This window comes from Falco cherrug, chromosome 1 (genome assembly GCF_023634085.1).
Source record: "Falco cherrug isolate bFalChe1 chromosome 1, bFalChe1.pri, whole genome shotgun sequence".
NCBI lineage: Eukaryota > Metazoa > Chordata > Aves > Falconiformes > Falconidae > Falco > Falco cherrug.
Window position 1 is genome coordinate 102744621 of NC_073697.1, and position 23672 is coordinate 102768292.

Below are 23672 nucleotides of genomic sequence, written 5' to 3' on the forward strand. Positions count from 1 at the left end.
CTGGAACAGGCACCGCCCCGACGTGTTGGCAGGTCCCGGCATGGGCTCCCGGCACCGCTGCTCCCTGCCCATCGCCACTAACCCCGCTCGCAAGCTCACTTCCATTTTAAAAAGCAAATGATTAGCAACGAGTGATTCCGGAATGAGTATTTATTGGACCAAGTGACTACTTATTTCAACAAGTCAAAAAGAAGACACATTAGGTTTTATTTTAGCTAATTAAAGAAGTTACACGTAAGCTGCCGATCAGCCGCAACGGAACTGTCTGTGAGCCCAGCGTGTAAACGTGCAAAGCTCCCACTGAATCAGCTGCAATGAGTCCTACCTTGGTCTTAATTTGCTGGGTCATACCTTTACTTTGAAAAATGCATTTTAGGAAACGGCAGCTTTTTTTTGCAAATCTTTTCAGACACTATGCCTTGTAAAAAAGCCAGCTTGATTTTTCTGACATTCCAGTGAAAGACTAAGTTTTATCAGACACTATAAAGATTTAAAGTCACAATATAATCTCACCTGCAGGTTACTGGGCCCACTTCCCTTATCAATTAACCTGTCAGCCAACAGTTGGGTCTAATTAGTTAAATCCTTTTTTAATGAAAAGAATTTGCCTTGAGCAAAGTCTGTCAGCTCCAGAACCATTTTACAATTGGGAGCATGTCTCAGCAAAACCCATTAAACACTTGCAGAGAACCAAACACCAGCAGCAAACTGAAACTCTCTTTTGCTTCTGCAGACACGTAGAACGTTATTTTTTCCTGTCTGTACCCTGCCATGACAAGAGGCTCTTTCCACCCTGTTGTATGAAAAAATGCACTTGCATCTGGCTCTGATGCCCCTTTGTTTCACTTGCTTTAAGAAGGTAAATTTGTAAATCCGTATCCCCGCTGTGCACCTTGCTGGGGAGCAGAGCGGCTCACAGAAAACAATACTGATGCTGAAGGCCTCTGGAAACATCTTTCCTGGGCAATACCCAGCATGCTGACATTGGTGCTTCTTCAAAATGCACCTTTCATGCAGAAAAGCAGTCACCCAGAAAACTGGCTCCAAGGGTAACAAGTTTTGAGACTCCTTCTTTTATAATTATCCAGTGACAGCCTTTGTGGACACGGAGACTCCACGGACACTCCGGAGGCCATGTCCCAGCCCCTGGCCCAGCCCCGCTCCAGGAGAACCCCGTGTGCCACCACTGCCGTGTGCATCCCCCACGCTGGAGGCGAGGGGAAGGGAGGGAGCGGGAGCTTCTCCCACAGCGGTGTGTGAGAGTGTTATATTAGAAAAACATGTACTAATTCCTACGCTAATGATCCCATTACTCCCCTTGACTTCAAAAGGCCTCGGATCACATTTGTAATCTTTTGCAAGTGTTAGCAAACAAAATTACAAGTTCTACACTACAGGTTTCAACAAATTCCCCTCGCCATCAATGCAGCAACGTACTTAAAAATAGATGTAATGAGCAGCTTTGTATCTGCATAAATACCCTGTGGAGTTCATTAATGATTTCATTTTTGGCACGACACCATGTCAAATGCCGGAGTATTATTAAAAACATACATAGATATATGTGCTTGAAATTGCATTCCTGCTAACACTTAGAAAACAAAAAAGGAGGCTGTGTAATTTTGTTTTACCTTTTAAGTAACATTTTAACAGTGCATAACTGTAAAACCTTTTGTCCTCTAAAGCTAACTGCTGCTGTTCCAGGGATGCCTGAATCTACAGCTCTTTTCATAGATGAGAAAATGGGATCTGAAATTTTCCCTTAGGACTAACTTTGAGCACACCGCCACGAAGCCATGGAAGCTAATTTCAATCATGTTACTCACGACCACACAAATGAAGCCAAGAGCACACTTTTGTCCCAAACTATCAACTTTTCTGCCCGTGTCACACCCAGACCATCTGCCCTCCTTTCATCTGCTAGAAGGGGCAGCAGCAGCGTTCATTGTACAGCGCTAATTAAAGAAGGAATTTAAGAGCATCAGACTGGTGAGAGAGGTGGCACAGTCACACGAGCCCATGCGCACACGGCTCTACTGATTAACATTTTAAATTGGTTAAGAACGTGTTCATGCAGAGTCAAGTAAGTCACCGCAACACCCCCGCGGTGTCCTCGGGAGGGCTTGCGGTGGGTCGGGCTGGGCAAGTTCACACCAAGAAATGAGATGAGCTGCACCGACCTGCAATGCCTTGGTACTCTGGGGGCCCACGTAACCCCAAACCCCTAACTCACAGAAAACTTGGTCAAGGATTGAAGAATTTCCCCTATAATTTGACAGTGAATATTTATCTACGCTGCTCTTCAAACACTTTCAAGTACTTTGGTTGCCACTTAGTCTCAGTTTTTCTTATCAACAACTTTTGCATCAAAAGGCTGTGGGATGTCTCAGAGACATTCACTTCTGCGGACTTTTATACTTGAATATAAGCAGCTCAGATCCTGCCGCTGTTTCTTCCTAATCTGCACAACACCACATGAATTATTACTCTGTGAAGCTCCCATTTCGCACGATGCTCGCTATTGAGTAAAATCACAGGAATGTTCCTGTTGACAAAGCAAGGTTCGGCACGTTGCACCATTAAATAGCCTTCAGGAAATCTGCTTCTGGGCTACGTGTTGCTGCAATGAATAGAAAACTCAAATACACCATGTCAACAAGTATGTGATGCTTACACCTCATGCTTACTCCTCGGGGGAAAAGATAAATAGAGTATAAGCAATTTCTTTCTTTAACAAAAAAAAAAAAAAAGAAGTCCACACTGCCTGAGATCTAGGGAAATCATTTACCTTCTGCCTGTCACAGCAAGTTATCTGCGTGCTTTTTATATATTAAAAACATAGCCTAACAGAATATATTCACTCTATCTACAAAGGACAAAGTTTAAGTTGCAGAGAGAAAATGAATGCACAGCGATAAACCATGGATTTTAAGCAGTGCTCATGTTCTATTTAGCCAAAGGAAAGCAAATAAAAACCTAAATACTAAAATGAAAACTGCTAAGGTCTGTTCATTATTTCCTAAAGAATCAGGTCGAAGATGGAATCATATTCCTTGCCTCCTGTATTTGTTTGCATTTGCAATTACTTTATCCATATGTTTACTAGAATAAACAACACAGACATGGTAATTACAAAAGCAGACTTTTACCTACAAATTAGGCTCATCTTTCTTAAGCTTTGAAGTTCCCTTAACTGCCTGAATTTTTTTGGCCACTCCTAGTTTTAACTGCTAGCAGCAGCACAATCATAAAATACTGCACAAAAATGCTACAGATTCCTTGCCAAAACACGTAACGTTCCCCCCTCAGCATCTTTTTGAACCACTTTCAGTAACATCATAATGCTGCTTCTTCCTCTGCCCCACCAGCTACTTACCAACACCGGCTATGCCTAAGAAGCAAGCACAAGCACTTTAGCAGGAAAATCCTAATTCCCATGCTCAGCTGTTAGTACAACCTGTGCACACGCACATGTATTGATGCAGCTGAAAATCATGATTTGCCACTCACTCACCTGCACAGAAAAGGTAACATTAATATTAAGAAAAGGAACAATTCCAAGAAATTTCAAGTCACTGTGTCTGTCACACACTTCTTAATGTACCCGCTCTATTTTACCATGTACCCTAAGTCACACAGGGTTAGTAATACACAGGAACGCCCCCAGCGTGCTTCCCTGCACGCAGCCGCACCCCACGGTCACGCAGGAGCACCCAGCCACCGGGCCATGATGACAGGACCTGCCTTACTGGGGAAACCCTACTTTGAGGTAGCCTTGGTGCCTTCTCGGGATGCACTAACATGCTTCAAGAAAAGCACGTTCATTGTTTTTGTGTAAACTACCAGAGCAATAAAAACTATCATTAGAGACAACTTACTGGCTAATCTAATTTTTAAGGATGCACAGCCACTCATAGCAATCAACTTTAAATTAATTATAGAGTCAGATTAAAAGGGGAATATGGATCATTTCCTGGCCCACCCATAAACCCTCTCAGAAGACGGTATGCGTGCGATTTTTTTTTATTTATTATTATTATTATTATTATTTTAATGCTATTGCTAAGCCTTTGTTCCAAGATGTCAGCCATTTACCTGCAGGAAAATGACAGCAACTTGTCACAGAACGCCAAAGAGACCCTCCTTACCGGCTGCAATAACCAGCACGCTATTTCCCAAGCTGTCACCCTCGCATCTCAGCACTATCTGCTGCTTAAAGATTTGCTCTGACATGAAGCAGGCGGAGCGGTGGCTGTTATCATTAAGGGCTCTGCACACAGTGGTCTGTGTCAGCCGTGCTGTGCTTAGGGTTTGCTTCACCCAATTATTTGTTTGTCATTTAGAGACCTGGATATCGAGCAGATATTGTCAAGTTATTTTTGGCCCCTGATATACTGGCAAAACATAATGAGGCCTTTAGGTGAATAACTGTCTTGGCAGCAAGGTGCTAAGATGATGCCTTGTTGAAAGGCTGGAAAGCAATTAGGTTATTTGAATAAGATGAGATGCTGGACAGGGCATGTGAAGACAGAGAAAACCAGCTTAACTATTAAAATGCCACCCCCCCACTTCAAGTTGTCAGCTATTTAAACAAGGTGTTAATTTACTACAGGCTGGATTGCCGACAAACTTAATTTTTTATTAATTCAAGAGATGTACAGACTTGTCCCACATGCACGTATTACCCAGCCCTTTCCGGACAAGCGTAAAAGCCTGCCAGATGATTATTATCAACATTTAATTGTATTACAGTGATTCCCACAAGCCCCAGCCACGCACTGTGTGAGAGGCTGCGCAAACAGGACAAAAGGTGCTCTGAAAACCTGGAATTTAAGAACCAGAATCAGCATATAGATGCTGGGAGCAGTGGGAAAAACACCTCAATCAAGACCTACCACCAAGAGAGGAAGGCTCGCACGGTGCCTAAGGCACTGGAGCGACCTGAAGAGGAGTCGAGTAGGGTGTAAGCCCTCCCTCCTGCTCTGTGGGTTTCACCTGCTGTCCGTATGAGATTGCTCCAGTGAGCTGGACGATGTGGACGATGCCCACAAGCACACCCACCGGCGAGCAGGCCAGGCTCTGCAGAAGCCGCCGTGCTGGCTATTGCTGTACGTGCTGCAGAAATGGTTCGGACTTGTCTGACTGACCAAACGGGGTTTTACCCACACGGACCTGACATCGCGTCCTGCCTGCCTCACAGGGCTCGCACGCAGCACCAGATGACCTGACAGCATTTAGCCAGAACCTTTTAAAAAGGGTCACTGTAAGAAGGTACTTACTTTTGTAAAGTATTTGTGCAGAGGCATGGATAGGAAACCACTCTGCAAAATAAGCACTAGTAACTCCACCATGTTCAGCAGAGATGAGCGCTCTCGTTTCTTCTCCCTCCAAGCACAAATTCCTAGGTTGCTAATTTGGGCATAACTGATCTAGAGAAACCACTGGGAAAACACAAGAGTGGGTACAACAGCCAATTTTTAGGAAGGAAAATTGACTGTAGTGTGGAGAAAAGCCGTAAGACAAGAAAAATGACCTCAGCATCACAGAAACAAATGAGAGTTTTGTAATTCAATCCATAGAGCCATTTGGTTTTGTTTTAACCTTACAAATGCCCAAGAACAAGCCTCTGTACCAACAGATAACGATTTCTCGTGGAGGCTGAACCAAGCCTAGTCAACAAGGATGTGTTTGTTCATGGCAATGGCAGTGGGTCTGGCCTCAGATGACTTATGACATCTCTCTTGATGTACAGAGAGCACCACCACAAGCCGCACCGCAGGCACAGTTACACGACCAGTACCTGCACGAGTTAATCAGTTTAGCATTTACAGGCAATTGCCTGTGTACTCCAAGGTTGCTCACCCCATCTGCAATCAGACTTGACTGTTCAAATATGAACTGGATTATAATGAGCCAGTTACTCAAGAACCATGGTCTTCAAAACAACTCTGCCCAGAGTGGTCTGCTTTAAACACGTCTGATGCAATCATGGGATTTCTTTTGGTGTGGTAAAAGATGATATATATGGTGTTTCATGATTGCTAGTATTGTTCCTGACCATAGTCTCATCACTGCTGGATGTATGCATTCAGAGAACCTGGTCAGGAGTGCCCTTCCACACTGCTTTTTCCAAAATGCTGACAGCTTTCCATTTTTCTCTCCATATGGTAACTCCCTCCCTGATCCCAAAGACACTGGAGGCTGTTTATTCCTACAGCAATAATCCTCGCCTTCAAATCAACAACAACCACTTGACTGGGAGTCAGAAATGCAAGACTGAACTTCTGGCAAAGAATTAAGACCAAAATGAAGACCAAGATCATTCCTCTGTCTTTCTTGTTGAAGAGGGGAGGTGAGAGCCTGTGAGTTGACCCCATTTCCTCCACATAATCAAATAAGACCTTTTTGGACCTCAGGAAGAGTGTCAGGGGTACCTACAGAACAGTTTAGGTACCTCACCTGGATGGAATCAGATGCCAGAAAGATTCAAGCACACTCTCTGAAGTGTCAGAAACTTGGCATCTTGATCAGACTTTCCCTCTATGAAAGCTTGAAGTGCCTCATTGCCCCCCATAAAAAAACCCTGAGGACCACCTTGAGAAAGCAATTCCCTTAACGGCAACCCTCTCTCTGTGCTACGCCAAGGTCCCAAGGAGAGCTGTTACACCATGTTTTGCAGCAGACCTACACTTGAGGCTGAGGTTTACAGCAGGTGCTGTACTCCCGGCACAGTCGCTCACACCTCCCCAAAGCCAGCAGGTCCTTCCCGGCACTGAAAAACTGTCAAAGTCAGATTTCAATCATTTGTCACAAGCAAGGAGAAAAGAAAAAAGCCTGCAGTTACTATCACAGAACAAAATGGTGCTGTTGTTGCAAGAGGGGCTCTTGCAGCCCGGCAGCAATCACACCGCTGAAAGCTGCAGAGGCTACAATGGCACAACCTACCCACCACCACCAGCAAGCAAAAGACAAACCGGGCTTTTGCTCATCTGTTTTTCCTTTTTAGAATGCTGTTTCCTTTAACAAATGAAGTTTGAATGCTTATGGGACTAACAACCCAGAAAATGAACTAAGTATTTATATGTGGCTCTACTACACGGCAGACCTATGTTCATGGAGCCGTTTTTCTTAGGACGCAGCCTGCTCTGCAGCAGCTGTTTTCTATTACAAGCCACTCAAAATTCCTTTGCTTCCAGTTTTCAGAAGTTCCCACTGATTTGCAGTACTCGGAAATGATACCAAATTACTGCGGGAGCTCAGTAGCGCGACACCTCATCCCTCTCCCTGCTCCTCCCATCATCCCATAGAACACACACAGCAGCAAAGCCACGGGTTCCTCCCTCGCTACAGCCCAGGCAGCCCAAGCCCCCCAGAGCCACCTCCCTCACCACCCGACCCCCCAGTATTTTGTGAAAACCCATAAAGGAAGCACAGAGCATGGTGTGAAGCTAGTGATAGGGTTCCCATAGGGGGCTGAGGAAGAAGGTGGCTTGGCCCATGCTGCGAAGAACACGTGTGACTTAGATGGCCATAGGTGCGGTGGGTAGCACAGGGGTTGGGGAGCTGCTCTGGCTGCAAGCAGGAGACAGGGACCAGCCCAGTGGCCCTGGCAAGGTCTGGGCATGCCATGACCATGCCTTACACCAGGATCTCAAGTGCCGGGGGAGATCCTGCTACAGTAAACACAGGCTCTAGCAGCTGCTGGGGTTTGAGTCTTGCTCTCTTGGACTTGGAATTCTCCCCTGACCCCACTTTGCCCACTCCTTTTGTGCTCAATAAAAGAAAAAAAAAAAGAAAAAGAAAAAACATTTTTAGAACAGTATTTTTTTGCTAAGTATGGAAGGAACCTCACCCTCAGCTCCCGCCTTACTCTCCTTGTAAGTCAAGGCCGTTAACTGCTCCAAATGGCACTTAGATCGGTTTACCTGCTCTTCTGGTTGTGACTTTTTAAGTATCCATTTACACTGGCTTTTTAAAACAGCTTGCTGAACCCTGCGCAGTGCCTCTTTCAGACACGTGCTTGCACGCCACTTGAAGCATTTCTCAGCATGCTCCGAGCAGCTGTGCAGCCGAGGACTAGTCGCTCCTAGCTTGGAAAATAGTTTATGTTACACTAAGTAATTGCATGCACGGAACGATTCCAGGGCACGCTGTGAGCGCAGGGTGAAGCTGGGCTGTGGCCAGGCTGATGCAGTGCTGAAGGTGGAGGCAGCCCCCTGCCCGCTTCTGCCCCCTCCCCTGCACCAGACCTTTCCCTTGGGCACCTCAGCTGCAAAATCATCCCCCTTTTCTTGCTGCATTTGGCTTTCTGGTAAGAAATCACTCAGCTCGCTGAGTCCAAGCAAAGCCAGGGCAGCAGCACGGTGGGAGAAGACAGAAGGACCTGCTGGGGCCAGGGACTGGCAAAAGGGGCTCGAGCTCCCCACAACCACAGAGGTGCACCAGGGACAGGAAAAAAAAGGAAATATAAATGACACCTGGGTGGCTGAAAATCTCAGGGGTGTTGCAGGTTTTCCTCCTGTGGCCTCACCCAGCAAAGCCCTTCAGTAAATGCTCAGTGCTAAGAAGTGTTTAGTCAGCCAAGCAAGGAAGGACGGTACTGAACTGAAGCCTAAACCGGGACAAATTAGGGTCTGTTTATTCTACTCCTCTCCATATCTTGAGGAACAGCAACATCCCTTTCGTGACGAGGCCCTGCCTTTTCTTTTGGATAACCTGTGCTGAGCCACAGGTTTAAAGTATCACTCTTCACAAGCTCCTCTTGGCCAGCCGAATGAACGTGGTAGCTCTCACTTGGAAGCTCAGTTTCACTTTTTCTGCCTACTCAGCCAAGTGTTACTGCACTCAAGTCACATACTTAAGGGTTTCTTCACATGTTCAGACTCTGTGTTTTTCTAGAAAGAAACCAAAAAGTTGAGAATTTGGAAAGCAACAGCGAGATCTGCCTGTAGTTCTCCACTCCTGCTCCTGCACTTTGGAAAACAATGACTAATACAAATAACTTTGTGGAAATTTGTGGGCAGTCTGCATGATAAAATAGTATCTTACTTTGTAGGATCATTTTACATGGAGAAACATTTAAAATATGGTGGCACGGTGATGAAGGCAGAAGAATTCTTGTTTGGGGGACAGCTGAGAACTGGAAGAAGAAAGCCACTTTGCTTTTGAAGCACTCACAGAAACTATTTAAAAATGCCCCTATGAATCTCCTACTGATATCCACATTGTCAAGACAGTAGGATGAGAGATACTTTGGAATACCTTTTTTTTTTTTCTTCTTTTTTTTTTTTTTTTTCCCTAATTAACAGTATCTGGATGTAATACAGCTTGAGCAAGGGGTGTGAAATTGTGCCAAGTGAGAAGACATGAGATCCTATGGGAAAAGGGACTACAGAGGTGAAGTGGCGGGTTAGCAGCACAGCTGGGTACTGGGGAAGCCCAGGCACCCTGCGTACGCCGCATGCTGCACACCGAGCACTTTCTGCACAGGTCTACAGCCTTCAAAAGATCTTAACTGAGAGACTCGCAATACACCTTGGATACTGGCTAGAAATCAACTGTTTCTTTCTGATGGTAAAGTTATTTTATGGCCCATTCCATTTTTTGGTTTTTTAATTATTTTTTTTAGCCACGCAAGCACACACTATGTGGTGCTGCTGGAGGCACAGCTGCTCCCCAGGAGGGCTGCAGCCACACAGTGCTCTTCAGACAGCAGCATGCGACGGAGACACCCCATCTGGGCTGGGACAGCTCAGGCCGTGCTGACCCACCCTCCGAGGAAGCCCCTCTGCCCTCCTACAGCCTCAGCGAGGCATTGCGGAGCCCAGGTCAACCCAGCATCAACATTAAGTACACAGATAAATCAGATGACGGAAGCAATTAACATTGTTCAGTGTTATCTAAAATCTCATATCCATTGACGAAGCGCATTGGTGTTTACGCGGTCCTTGGTTTAACTCACGGGTTAAACCTGCTCGAAGGAGTAGCTTTGCTAAGGTGATGGTTCTGCTGGGGTAAAGCTCATGCCTGCTGGTGTAAACGGCCTTCGCCTCTCTGCTGGAAATGACATTGCTGTGCTTTTCCAATTGAAATGAAATGTATTTGATAAGATAACAAATGCCTGGCAAAGCACGTTTAAGTTATGTAAGGGAAAGAAGAGGAGGGGGAAAAAGCTTGTATAAACAGCAAAACAATACAGCTTTATCTAATCTCAGCAAGTTATTGCTGCTTGTCTGCGTGCGTGTGTGCGTGTGTGTGTGTGTGTGTTTTACTGACAAAATAAAATAAATTGAATCAGCTCACACACGATAACATGCTCTTTCCTACCTCATACTAATTGCTTGGCTAATTGATGTTTGTTGAACTTTCTCCATTTCATTGAGTGATTAGGTACAAAGCTAACAGTTGACATCTGTAGGCGCTTAACTGGCGTCTGTAATTACTGTTAATGTTAAATAATTGTTAGTTAATTGGAGTGGTAACTGACTGAATGGAATCCAGATTGTGAAGCAAAAAGAGACCTAGTTAAATAAACATACATTTTCAGAGAAAACAACATTTTATTACAAGGGAGAGACTAACAGCGGCCAGATATGGGAGGTCTGCAGGATGCTCCAGTTATGAAATCTCACTCCAGACTCCAGCCTGGCCTCCACTGACTGCAGGTATGTCACGTCAGGGTCTTTGTCATCAAATTGCTCCTGTCCCAAGAATTTTCCCACCTTGCTTTGAACCAATTATCATGATTTGTTATTTTACAGCCCAATGCTGATAAGTCTTTTTTTAGAAATTCAAATACAAGTTAATCCATAGAACAAACACTCTCTCCAGAATAGATACAATTATGTGTTAGTAAATATTGCCATTTTGCTAAGACTGGAATAGTCTGACTTAGCTAAAATGAACAGCCTTAAATGAACTCTTGGGGGAATACAATCGCCAACTGACACCAAAAGGTACCCGATACCAGTCCAAACAGGCAAGGATGCCCAGAACAACACTTTCAACTGTCTCCCTCTGCTACTTCGGTCAAGAAAAGCCAGTGCCTACAGAAGCCTTGGAAGACTCCTGTTCTCTAAGACTGTAAGTTTTAGATTTTAAGAATCCAAAGTTTTGGAAGACATCACCTTTGACTTTCGCCTGTCCCTCTGGGCACACTGTGTACATCACATTATCCATCGACCTTTTCCTGCAGCTACAGAACAGCTATGCAATCTCCCAGCACTGGCAACCCCACCTGACTGCCACGTCCCAGGCAAAAAAACATCAGCACATAAAGAAGGAGGGGGCATGGAAAGCGTATGGATGGAAAGGAGTGGTTTGTGTTCAGGAGAGGCAGCCATAAAGGGATGTGCTCTTGCTCATATGAAGTCTTCACGGCACAAAAATAACTGCCTTGCTCTTTCGTGTTCCAGAACAAAGGGCCACCTCTTCAAGACATATATTAACTTTTTTATCTGCCTGACATGGAAGTTAGAGAGTAAGTGATGCATACACCAGTTCTTCTAGTCTAACTCGCAGGTACAAGAAACCTGGGGTCCACCAAACTGGAGGCTTTTTCCAGTGCTCAGCCCCTCACTAACCAGCCACTGAACTCCCACATGGAGAATACTGAAAAGCCTTTTGAAACCCATGAAACACAGGCAAACCAAGCGATCCAAAGCCACCAGGGAAGTCTCCACCGGGAAGGCGAGGAGACATCATCATCACAGCATCACTTCAGGAGGTTGAGCCATTGTAACAACCACAGAAAAAAATCTGCAGAACGGCTCACATGATTCAGCAGTCCCTGAGGTTTGCTGGCCGGTGGGCGGGTTGCCTGCAGCACTGGTATTGCACCGGAGCCCTAACAGCAAGCTAGGAAGAAGCATTTCAGTGAGGAGAAGTAGCAGTATGGAGGGCCAACATATGCAGACAGCAGCACCCCCGAACATTGAAAGCAACACTGAGAAGACACACCGAGTGAGTAAGGTCATTCTATAGATTCCTGCAGACCCCTGAAAAGGAGGGAGGCAGCAGCAGTCAGTTCTCTGGCACGCTGACCATGCCAACGCTGCACACATGCCATCTACGTAGCAACAGATCCACTTATACTCATCAGATGCTGTGGGGGTGGTTTACTCCAAGAGGGCGAGAGCACTTCTCCACAGACAAGGATCTCCTGTGAATGGGATCAGCAGAGAAGTATTTGCCAGCTTTAGCTCCCTACTTGTTTATGGAAACAGCTGTTGTAAAGGATCCTTAAGAAACGATTTGCCACAGACAGAACAGGGGAGAAACAACAACACGCCTGCTTTTCTAGGGAGGGATACCACCGCAGAACCACCCAAAATGCCAGGGCTTGACCTGACCAGTTATTTCAGCCAGCAGTGACGACTAGTAACCCAGACGCCTTGATCTACCTCCAGCTGAGAGTATAAATATTTTCCTGACAGCTGGTGGTGCCACAAAGCAGAAGGATTCATAAAGTTTACATGAACATCCTGTAAACAATTTGAACATAAAAAGCTGTAACAGCCCAATTGTGTTTCTGATCAAAGGCAAACTTCAATACACAGCACAAATGAAAACTTCATCACTTTGGGACTCATTTCTCCCTCCAGGAAAAGCTGTTTTCCAAGGGTACGTAGGAGGGAGTTAACATAAATGAAATACATAGTAGTAGCAGGAGCTGCCTGCTCTACAGCTTCAGATGTGTCTATTTAAATTATTAAGAGATAATGGAATTTAATTATGCTGATAAGTCATGTTACAAAAATTCATGAACAAAACCTGTACTTTGGCCAGGATTAATGGTGCTAAGGTTGACGCTCTCAGAGGGTAAGGAAAAGTTATGTTCGTTCAAAGACATAAGGACTCCAAGCAGCAATCCCAAACAGGAAGGTCCAGCCTGCAGGGAGGGAGGGGACAGACTGGGGGATGCAGGTGGGGACGCATTCCTCCTCCATCCCTTGTCCATCTCATTTACTCAGATGTTAACAGCTGCTTTCTCAAGCATTACTAAGGGCCCAGACCCTTTGGTGGTTACCTCCCAACACAGCCACCTGGATTTCCATGGGAATTATTTCCCTGGATAATTTTAAACATGACAAGGTAAAGCGTTCCTGCCCAAGCGATGGAGCACAGGGCTCTGATTCACAACCAGGGACAATTCGTTTCAGCAGCAGCTACAGCGATCCCTGCCCTGGGGACCAAGGCAGGTGCCTCCCAAATTCCCAGCCCTCCTGCAGACACGGCACAGGGCTGGGGACCTCCGGCAGTGGAGCTGATGTGGGAACCCCACAGCCCTCTCCAACCCAGCATCGCTTGGCTAAGACACGGACCCCAGCCCTGAGGGGCCCCAACACCCACATGCTGCCCCCCAAAACTCACAGGACCCATCTAGATTTAGGGATGCATCTTCCCATTCCCATTGGCAGCCAACTCCCAAATGGAAGCGGAGAGACTTCTCAAGGGGTTTTACTGCCCCTTCAAGGGAGGTTTGGGGGGATTTCACTATGCTCGAGATTTTCTTAATTATCAGCACTTCTGAGGAAGGGACTGTTCTGCATGACACAGCCACACTAATTCATTGCACCTAGAGCTTGACCTCATCTTCAGCCTTGAAATCCACAACTAAATGACCAAAAGGGGCCAAATGTATATACAAGACCTAAAACACTTCAGGATTTTTAAATGCTTTGTAAACACATTACTTCTGTAATCTCTGCTACCTCAGCTATAAATAAATCTGCAAAATAAAAGTGGTAAGGGGGGGGAAAAAAAAAAAAAAAAAGAAAAACAGCACATGTGAGACACTGGCAGCCGTGGGACATCCAAGAGGAAGGCTGTGGACAGAGGGATGTGCACTTGTCAGTCTGCCGAGCCGCCCCCCCCGCCTGCTCCATCAGCCAGAAGCTTTGAAGGTTTCATCATGATTTACCCAATGCTAAATCTGACCTTTCTTACAAGTGACTTTTATTGCTTTTGGCAAAAGCAACCATGGACAACACAGGGGGGAAAGAACTGGCCTGGAAGCAAACAGACTGAATTGCAGAGAGAGAACTTGAACTTGGAATATATCAAAGTGACAGCGCCCGGGCAGTCGCCAGCCGTCCCCAGGGCAGGCGCTTAGGGAAGGCAGCAGCCCCCCCACTGCCTCCAGCCCCTGCACCTGGGCTGCCAGCGGTTATTGACTTTATCTCCACACAGAGGATTTTTTTGAGGCTCTTTTCCTGATATTTAGTAGTTTGAATGCTAATCCCTTTTACAAAACTGTCCCCTATGCTTTTTCCACCCTCTTTCCCCCTAATCTCCTTCTTGCAGTGCAAAAAAAAAAAAAAAAAAAAAAAAAGAAGTGAGGGGTGGTGGAGAAAGAAAAAAAAAAAAGAAAATACCAGTCAGCCTAGTTTGGCCGCACCTGGATTTGCATTGATTCTTCCCTTGTCATTCATGTTACCAACAGGAATTAGCATATGGCTTTAAGGGGAAACTCAGGAGGAGAAAAGAAAGACGCCATTTTGATGGAAATAAGGGGCAAAGGAATAATCTACCATCAACTAAAAAGCTTATTTGTGTATGGTTTCCCAAGCAAAGCTTCGAAAAGCCCATGTTGATTTTAGGCTACACAAAGAAACCCTAATCCTTTCAAGGGAACTAAATCACCAAAGAAAAGTATCTTGGAAGAAAAGGCTCCCTGTCAAGCATGGGTATTCACAGCCAAATAGATGCCACGAATTAAGCTGGGTAAGTAAACAAAAATAAGAATGTGGGAAATGTGTTTGACTCAAAAAAAAAAAAAAAAAAAAAAAAGAAGAACTAAAAAAAAAGAAAACGAAAGGAAGAGGAAGAGAGGCCTACTCTTCATCAATCACCCCCCGGGGGAGGAGAGCCCCTGCCCTGGTTACAGGCCTGCCCCAGGAATGTGGATTCATGGATTCACCGCCAGGCTTCTCCTTGCCCTGGCCCAGCCCCAAGAAAGGGCTGCTCAGATGCCAAAGCTTTTTACAGCAAATTAGCAAAATAAAGATGCAGTCACATGTAGTTTGGGGGCCTTGGGTCACTCCAAACACACAACTCTTCCTTTCTGCTCCTCTTTGTCACCCACTTTCCGCCTATGGAGGGGCCGAGGGGGGATCTGTAAATGCCATCCATCAGAGACGGTGCGTAAGCTCGCCAAGGGACATAACCTCGCCAGGCCTCAGAAATCACAGACTGTACCTCCAAAGGATGCTAATTTATGAAAAACAGTGATACCGGCCCGAAACACCATTAAATACAGGTATAATTCAACATGCAGCAGAAGCCTTCAGAAGCAATAGCGTATCAGCATGGGAATCCAAACGTCACGTACCATCCCCAGTTAAACCAGTACGGTCTCACAGAATTAAAAGACACAAAAAATAACAGGATGATCCACTGGAATGACAATCCCACACCTGGTGAGAAGCGCACAGGGCAAACACTGAGCAAATCCACACCTGCTCAACAAAACCAGCTCTCCTAAAGCAAATGGACCCAAAGGTCCCCCAAAACCATCGAGGTAGGGTACATTGTGTTCACAGCCAGAAGCACAACCCTTTTACTAAGCGGTTACCATGCAGTGACATTAAGAAGTAGGACAGCGGGGTAAAGAACAGACCCATTTTAAAGGCTCAGTATTACACTCGTTGGCAGAGCCGCTCCCTCGACATTCCTTGCATAAACACAAACCAAATCAAATTAAGAATTAAAAATAAAAAAATCCCCTAAGCCTATGGTCTTTCTAATAACGCTCCTTCAGGACAAGCTCTGCACAGAACCTCACTGGCACTGATTTAGGGTAAATTTTCCCTTAATGTACTGTTATATCATTAGCCACTCTCTCTTTGGATTGCTGTTTGGAAAAAATTAATGGAATACTGAATATTTAAATGTGGCCCTCTATATCATTTATTAACTCTACAGAAAGCACACAGCACAGTAAGCCATAGTTTATGACTATTATCCTGTGAATACTAAACGTTGGCTGGTTATTACTGTCAGCAGTGCAAATTGGCTATTCATAATTCCACGTCTATCATGTAGCTGATGAGTAACAATCAAGTTAAAACATTTTGAAAACTCTTACAGTTATTTAAATGAGCCTAAATTAAAGCCATTTGTAAAATAAACTATTCCCTAATATTGTTATTTAAATTAATTCTGACCTGGCAGGCAATGCATTATTTAAAGCCTATATTTTATATTAAAAAAAGCAATTACCAAGCATACAGAACATGTCTGAAACCAAGAGAAACATAAAAAGCACTAACAAGCTGATTGCGACATTTCTGCAAGACAAGTTACATTTCATCTCCCATTGAAATTGCCATGAAAAGAAATGTGTGGGGGAAAAAATGTTTGTGCTGTGAATTGCAGTCTTACCTTTATTTGTAACAGCGTTGAACAGTTTTTCAGAGCTCGCATCAGATGCCTGAAAGACCAATAAAAAAAAATGTTACATTTTCTACAAGTGATAGATTTCAAAAGGCATGGTGGTATATTTATACACACACACATATGTATGTATATTTTAGAGAAACAAATCAGGTGACAAAACCAAGGGAGCTGATGGGAGCTGCAGTATCCGAAGAAAACGTCCGTGAGGTGGTGCTGTTTGGCTGTGCTTCACCGCCCTGCAGTGCAGATATTTATTTGGAAGGATTCTATCTCATAAAGAAATTTATTTTCTTATTCAACATATTAGCAGCACAGAAACTATATGTTTGTGCTGTAATTACCCAATACATTCCGATATTGATTTTGCAATGGAGAAGGATCATGATTTTGGATCAGACACCCCAGTTCCAGGCAATTTGCAGAATTGCAGATTTCTTAATTAATTTGTAAAGTATTTTTGGAGACCCCTACTCTGTCTACCATTTGATTTTTACCATCTTTAAAGCAGCGCTGATAACTCAGGTCAGTAATTTCTCAAATTACTGTTACAAGTTCTTTGAAAAATAAAAGAATATGTCACTATTTGATACTAGTATGTATTAGTACATCTTTCCACTTAAGATTTGCCTTCGTTAGAGTAACTGATTCTTGACACCACACTCTGTATACACTAATAATCAATTTTATTTTTCATCAAGCTATCTTTATCCGTGGGAGGATTTTCCTCCTCGTGTTGTGTTACCAGCTCATCTGCTACTGCTGTTTGTACGCGAGCATGCCAGTTAATCTTTCCACCTATTATTAAAAAGCCCGACTTAAGTTTCACACAAAAATGTTGAGCTCCCCTTTTCAGAAACTCTAACAGCAAGAAACCAGACGGGGGAAGATAACATAGCAAACATTAATTTTACAAACATCCTGAGCCCAAAAGCAGAACACGCTAAGTTTATGCATCTGTGCGCTGCTGTGTTTGCATGCATGCACATATATAATACACACGTAAGTACAGCTAAAGCTTAAACTTCTACCACCTACACATTCACAAAATGCAGAGAGCCGTTCAATTTTGAACTGTATCTTGGATCCAACCCCACTGAGAGACAGTCTGCTTTTTGCAAATACATTGAAAGAAATGTACTCCGTAATAAAATATTGCAACCAGGGATAAAATGCAACACTTGAGAAAGATTTTAGTCTTCTCCTAGAAACAGTTTTCTCACTGGATTCAGGAAAAATAATGAAAAACACTGTCTGTTTGGAAAGCAGGCTGCGGGTTTTTTTTTAAATGGAAGGAATTTCTCCATTCAAAACCAGATAAAAACCATCAGACAAGCCACATATATTGGATACCTTGGCTATACTAAAAACTTAGATGCAAAATTACCGATAAGTAGATACGGTTCAGACTGCATATCACAGTGTAGTAATACACTGAAAAAATTTGTTTGCCCTCAAGTTAACAACATGCAAGATTTCTATAATTAATCATTAAAAATAGCTTTATTCTTTTTCAGAATTCTAGACAGATTGTACTAGATTGCTGTTAGCTTATTTAAAAGCTGAGCTGGTGTATTTCTTCTCAATTAAATACCTTGCAAACACTGGATTTATTACCCTATGATGGATTTATTACTCAGTGACGACTTTCTCTAAATTAATGAAAATATGCGAATAATGCACAAATTGAAAAGATCAAGAAGGCCATGTGCTTTAAAGAGCAGTCCAATATTAGTCCAACAAATGTGAGAGATGCTCAATGCTTTCCTAACTTACCAATCAGCCTGCTCTCTGATTAAAAACAATCACCATTTCCAGTGAATTTCATCTGTTGTGTGGTTTTAAATGCAGCTTGTCTCAGAAGTCAAAACTCTCTGAACCAGTCTTTCTTTTTAGAAACTCCAGTATTAAAAAACAAACAAACTTCTTACAGTTTCAGCTATTACTTTATTTCACTGCTTCAAAGCAAAACAGCATAGGGAAGCTGTAAGTTTCCTATATGCTTGATTTTTCCAAGCACTGGAAAGAGGAAAATGTTGTGGGGGGTTTTTCTTTTTTTTTCTTTTTTGGTGGTTTTTTTTTTTTTAAGAAGTTTGCTCTAATGCGAAGTGTAAGCCAAGGGACTGGTTTTAAGCTATGGTTTTTCAGGTGAAATCTTTTCCTGTGCCATCGCCTAAACCAGTCAGAAACACTGCTGCGAGATGTGGAAGTGGCACTCCTCGGACATAGCGTGGTGCACAATGCACCCTGCCTGGGAACCGCTCCTGAGCAAGCTGGGAGATAATGATCAGTACAACACGCACCTAAAAAAAGGGATAATTTTACAAAGACAAAGCTTGTCCGGGAGTGAGCCTCATCCTGCGTTACCGACCACACGCTACCGAATGGAAGAGCAACTTGAAAAAAAAACAAACATTGCCTGGGTTACCGTAAAAATAACCCCAAAGCCATTTCACTGGCTTGAACGGCGAGATGGAACTTTTGACTGCCTGTTTCATTACTTTAAAATTTGATTCTAAATATGAAACAGCAACGGGGGTAGCACAGCAGTGACAGAGCAGTGAAGACACTCTGCCAGAGATAAGATACTGTACCCATTTCCAGGCAACTCTTTATTTTTTCGCAGTTAGGCAGTCACATCATGCAACAGCAGCGCAAATTAATTTAAAAAAAAAAATCCCCAACAACTCAGCACTGAGGCCGAAGGGGACAATGCAATGCCTTGGCAGCGCGGACCTAAAACCTGCTCTGCATGGCCAGGAATGTGCGCAGGGCACAGAGCGCCTGCACAGCCCCGGCGGAGCTGCCAGGCAAGGTGCTCGAGCCTCGACGGTCAAGCGACGGAGGGGGGCTCGGCCACCCCCCGGGCAGCGCCCAGCCAGGCTCACCCCCCGCTCCCTTTCATCCCGGCCGCTTCCAGGTCTTGCTCGGGCAGCTGATGGAAGGGCGCTACCCGTGGGCAAGGATGCGGCGGGGGGAGCACCCGGGGGGGGAGAGCATCCCGGGGTGGGTGAGCACTCCGGCCGTGCGGGGTCCCTGTTGCCCCCCCAGCAGCCGCAGCCCCGGGCTGGCTGCGAGCAGTTCCCTTCCTCGTACTTCGCCCCTTTTCCCCTCGAAACCCCCTCGTCGCCGAGCGCTGCTGAATCCTTCTCAACGCGAAACAAACGAGCCGGCAACCATCATCGCCATCAGAAAAAGATCACCCAGAGGGTATTTTTCCCCCCGTCAAGGAACACGCCTTCGCCCCAGCGGGTCTGTGCCCCCGGCGCTCCCCGCCGCGCACCTGCCCGCGCCCGCGGAGCCAGCGCGGGGCCCCGCCGCCGCCCCCCGTGCCCCCCCCCCCCCCGCTGCCCGGCCCCGTGGGGCGAAGCGGCGTTACCTGCTGGCCCGGGGGCAGGCGCGGCCGCCGGCCCGGGGCTCATGGCGCTGCGGGAGGGGCGTGCGGTGCGCGGTGCGCTCCGGTCCAGCGCGGCGCTCAGCGTCCCGCCGCCAAACCCCAACTAATCCTCCGAGGGACAGCTCCGGGGGCCGGGGGCGCGGGCCGCCCGGCGGGCATCCTTCCCGGCGGCCGGGCCCCCTCCCCGCTCCCCGCAAGATGGTTCCCTGGGAGGCGAGCGCTGGGTGTGCGGGAGCGCGGGGAGCCGGGCGCTAGCGGAGCGGCAGGACAAAGAAAACCATGTGCGGCGGCGGCGAGCGGGGAGCAGCGACTCCGCGGCGGCAACTCCGGGTCCCGGCGGCCGCTCCTGCCGCGCTCCTCCCTCCGCGGGGTCCAGCGCCGGCGGCGCGTCCCCTCCTTCGGGCGCCTTTGGGTTTTTGGGTTTTTTCTTCTGCTTTTAGGTTTTTTTTTGTTGGTGGTGTTGGTTTTTTAAGGGGGGTGATTTTTTTGTTGTTGTTTGTTGTTTGTTTGTTTTTAAAAAGTCATGCCCGTTCCTCTCCCGAGGCAGCGCGGGCCCCCGCCGGGGCACTGTCCCTCCCGCCGTCCAGGCTCGCCGCGGCCGCGCTCAGGTGAATTCCATCGGGGAGCAGCAGCGGCCTGGCCCCAGCTCCTCCGGCCCCGCCGAAACCACCGTGCAACCCTGTAATTCCCGGCGGGGGCGGCCGCTCCGCTCCGCGCTGCTCCGCCCGACCCCGGCTGCGGGCTGCCGGCCGGACCCCTCGCCGCCGCCCGGGCGCTCCGCTCCGCACTGCGCGGCGCTCCGAGAGGCGCTTCCCACCCGGCCGCGCCGCCGGCTCCTCCCCCCGCCCCGCCCCGCCGCCGGGCCGGGCTCCGCGCCCCGCCGCCGGCCGGGGTCCCCACCGCGGGGGCGGGGGGCGGGTTCCCCACGGCTCGGCCGCGCTGCCCGGGCCCCCCCCGGCCGCGGAGATGGGATGGCGGCGCACGCCCACGCGCATCGCTACAGCTCCGCGGGGGGAACCGCGGGTCGAAAACACCGTGTTGCATTTAACATTTTTTTTTTTTTAACGGAAATTTCTATTTTAAAAAAAAACAACTTGAAAATAAACGTCCCTAACTTCGGACGGGGTGGCGTGCCTGGAGACCCTCCTGCTTGTCCCAAAGCTGCACCCCTCCCGGGGAAGAGACCCGGTGCTCAGGGGTACGCGGTGGGGCCGGGGTCCTGAGCCCCGCTCTGCTCTACTTCCCGCACCAAACGTCACAGCCAACGGCCGGTGGATCCCTGAGTCACCGCAGGTTTTCCTTAAGCGCCGCGCACCATCACTAACAGCTGCCGCAGAAAGTAAATGCGCAGCCACGTTATTGTATAAATGCTCATTCACTGGCGCGTGGAGCCAACTGAATGTCTCCTACAAACCAAGGTGCTGTGAGGACAAGAGGCAGCAATGCTCACCGGCACAGCATCCCCGCACAGCCAGGAGTTTCTTGGGAGATGGAGAGGTGCTAAGAGAAGGCTGTGGGCTCAGCAGGCCTTGCCCGGGAGTGTTTTCAAGATTTCAGATCTCCAAATTGGTTGCAAACCAATACCGGGCTCAGAGTGCTCATGGAGTTAAACTCCCTTAGGTACGTACCCTTTGGATTTGGGTTCAGGCTGACAAACCCTACTTGCCCCAAGCCGTGGGGAGAGTTATGCCCTGACATCCAAGGGGAGCTAGAAAAGAGACATGCAGGTGTCAGCTCCAAGGGCCCAGCCTGGGTGCCAGGGTGGGCACGTGGCCCCCAGCAGTCCCCAGCAGCAGCATGGTGCCCTGGGTGCAACCACGCACCCAGTGCTGTGGTGGTTCTGGGGGCTCTGCCTGGCGCCAGCGCTGCGGTGTCAGAGAGGAAGGAGGGAAAGGTCTGGACTGTCCACGCAAGTCAAAGTGCTGTACGTCAGGAAAAACTCCTATAACAAACTTCCGACCAACTACCTGTGAAAAGTAACAGGATTTCATGGAAATATTTCTCATTTGTTCCTCATTCCATCACTGTATGATCCATTTAAGAGCAGTTTTGCCCTTCAGCATCACATTGTGGCTTCTCTAGAATTCTTACATGAGCTACAGTTCCACTGACTACGATGGTTTCCAGTGGGACAACCACGTGGGATAATGCACAACCAACACGATGATGATAAGCAGGAGAGGAACACGTCTGCAACAGCTCCCAGTGAAGACTGGCCGCAAACACTGCGGTGCTTTTGCTGCATGTCTGATCAGGAGTGTGAGCGCTTTGGTAAAACTGGGACAGATCGTCCTCATTGGAAAATTAAAACACTGTGGCCAACTCTAGATCCTGGTTCTAGCAATGGAAGTAAGAGTTCTTTGAAGCTGGCCACCTTAGCAACGTTATCCCTATAGTTCTGCAACACACCAGAGCATGGACTTTGGCTGATAAAATTTCACAGGTTTTTTGCATCTCCTAATAAATATATATTGCAAAGATAATCTTGTGCCGCCAGAGAGGTGGTTTCCATCTCTTCCTCTAGAAACCCAACAGAGATAGCTTCACGTCTGGTTTCTAGAATAAACAGTGGACAGTAGCCAAAAGCCATCGCAGTCGATTGGCTATTTCATGAGCTCAGTGAAGGAAACAGATGGCTTGAGTGCGGTTTTCAGTCTCCACCAAAAATAAATTAATAAAGGCATTAAACTGGCAAAGCGTTCTCTGCACAACAACTGGGGTAGCCTGGGACTGCACGGACAAGCGAGACTGTACCTGGATGAGGAATTAGTGCGCAAAATTAAGGTGTGGCAGCTCATATATTCTATGAGCGCTTTGGTCAAAACTTTCCACATCTCAGCATGGTAAGAACTGGCCTAATTAAAGCCTAGACTCCTCACAAGACTTTGATAAATTTAGCCTGGATTAAACTACAGGCTTGTCTGTACTGGATTTTTCAAACGTTAACCGCATGCCACACCTGAAATCTCAGCATGCACAAAATCAGAGATGCATTTACCTGCTCATCTCCCTAGGGCTGTTAAGGCTTATTGGCAGGGCTGTGGGCCTCATTATGTTCATTATTCGTGCCTTAGAGATAAGTAGAGGACCTCTGGTTTCCTGCTAGAACATTATGCATGCACAAAACGCGTTTTATAATTCTGAATGAGAAGTCTGGAGTTTAGGAATTCACCCAAAGCCAAATTAAATCAAGGGGGGGAACAACCACCACCACCTCCTAATGATTTAAATGGCCTTTGGACTAAGCTTCCCCCTCCCTTGACAGCATTACTTTCCTGTGTTTTAGGTTATGCCTGGATAGATCTTTTGAAACCTTCTGTCTCTTATCTGTGTGGGACCTTGCCAGAATTTTTTTCATCTGTGGTCTCTGTCAGCATCGACATTTGTTTCTGCCACAACAACAGCCAAATGAAGTGCATTGAACTTGGATCAAAAGTGATTTCAAGATCTTTCACTCTCCTAAAGAGGTTTTTGGATCCAACTGTTTTATAAAAATGACCTAAAGCTGCCTAGACGGCAGGCAGAGAAACAGACATTTGTTTCCAAGTCGTAGAGTAATTCCAAAGAAGAATTACCCATCTCTGGCACAAGGAGCAAATGAATATTGAAATTACAGCAGATTATATTGGATTAAATTATTTATGGCAAACCTCACCTCACCTGGAAGGTTCTGCAGCTTTTTCCTGGCCACATGAAAACTGGATAGTCCAATTCTTTGGTATTCTGTGAAAGACTGGAAACATTTATGTTTCCATTAAGTTGCTAATCTTTCCAGAAGACATGACGGTGTCCGAGTTAGGAGCGTGATTACGAGGCTTTATAAAGTCCTCCATAATGTTTTGAAAACATACATAATTTTATCCATTACTGGATAGGAGAT

General features: G+C 46.5%; 1 protein-coding gene across 7 annotated transcripts in view; it reads right to left on the bottom strand.

Annotated features, from left to right (window-relative positions):
• The window catches only part of AUTS2 (activator of transcription and developmental regulator AUTS2), a 791548-nt gene that overhangs the window by 56251 nt on the left and 711625 nt on the right, over nucleotides 1–23672 (bottom strand). For all 7 annotated transcript variants that reach the window (XM_055725110.1, XM_055725116.1, XM_055725126.1 and 4 more), the window contains one exon: nucleotides 16384–16432. In XM_055725110.1, the coding sequence (XP_055581085.1) occupies nucleotides 16384–16432 (49 nt within the window). The remainder of the gene's footprint in view (nucleotides 1–16383; nucleotides 16433–23672) is intronic.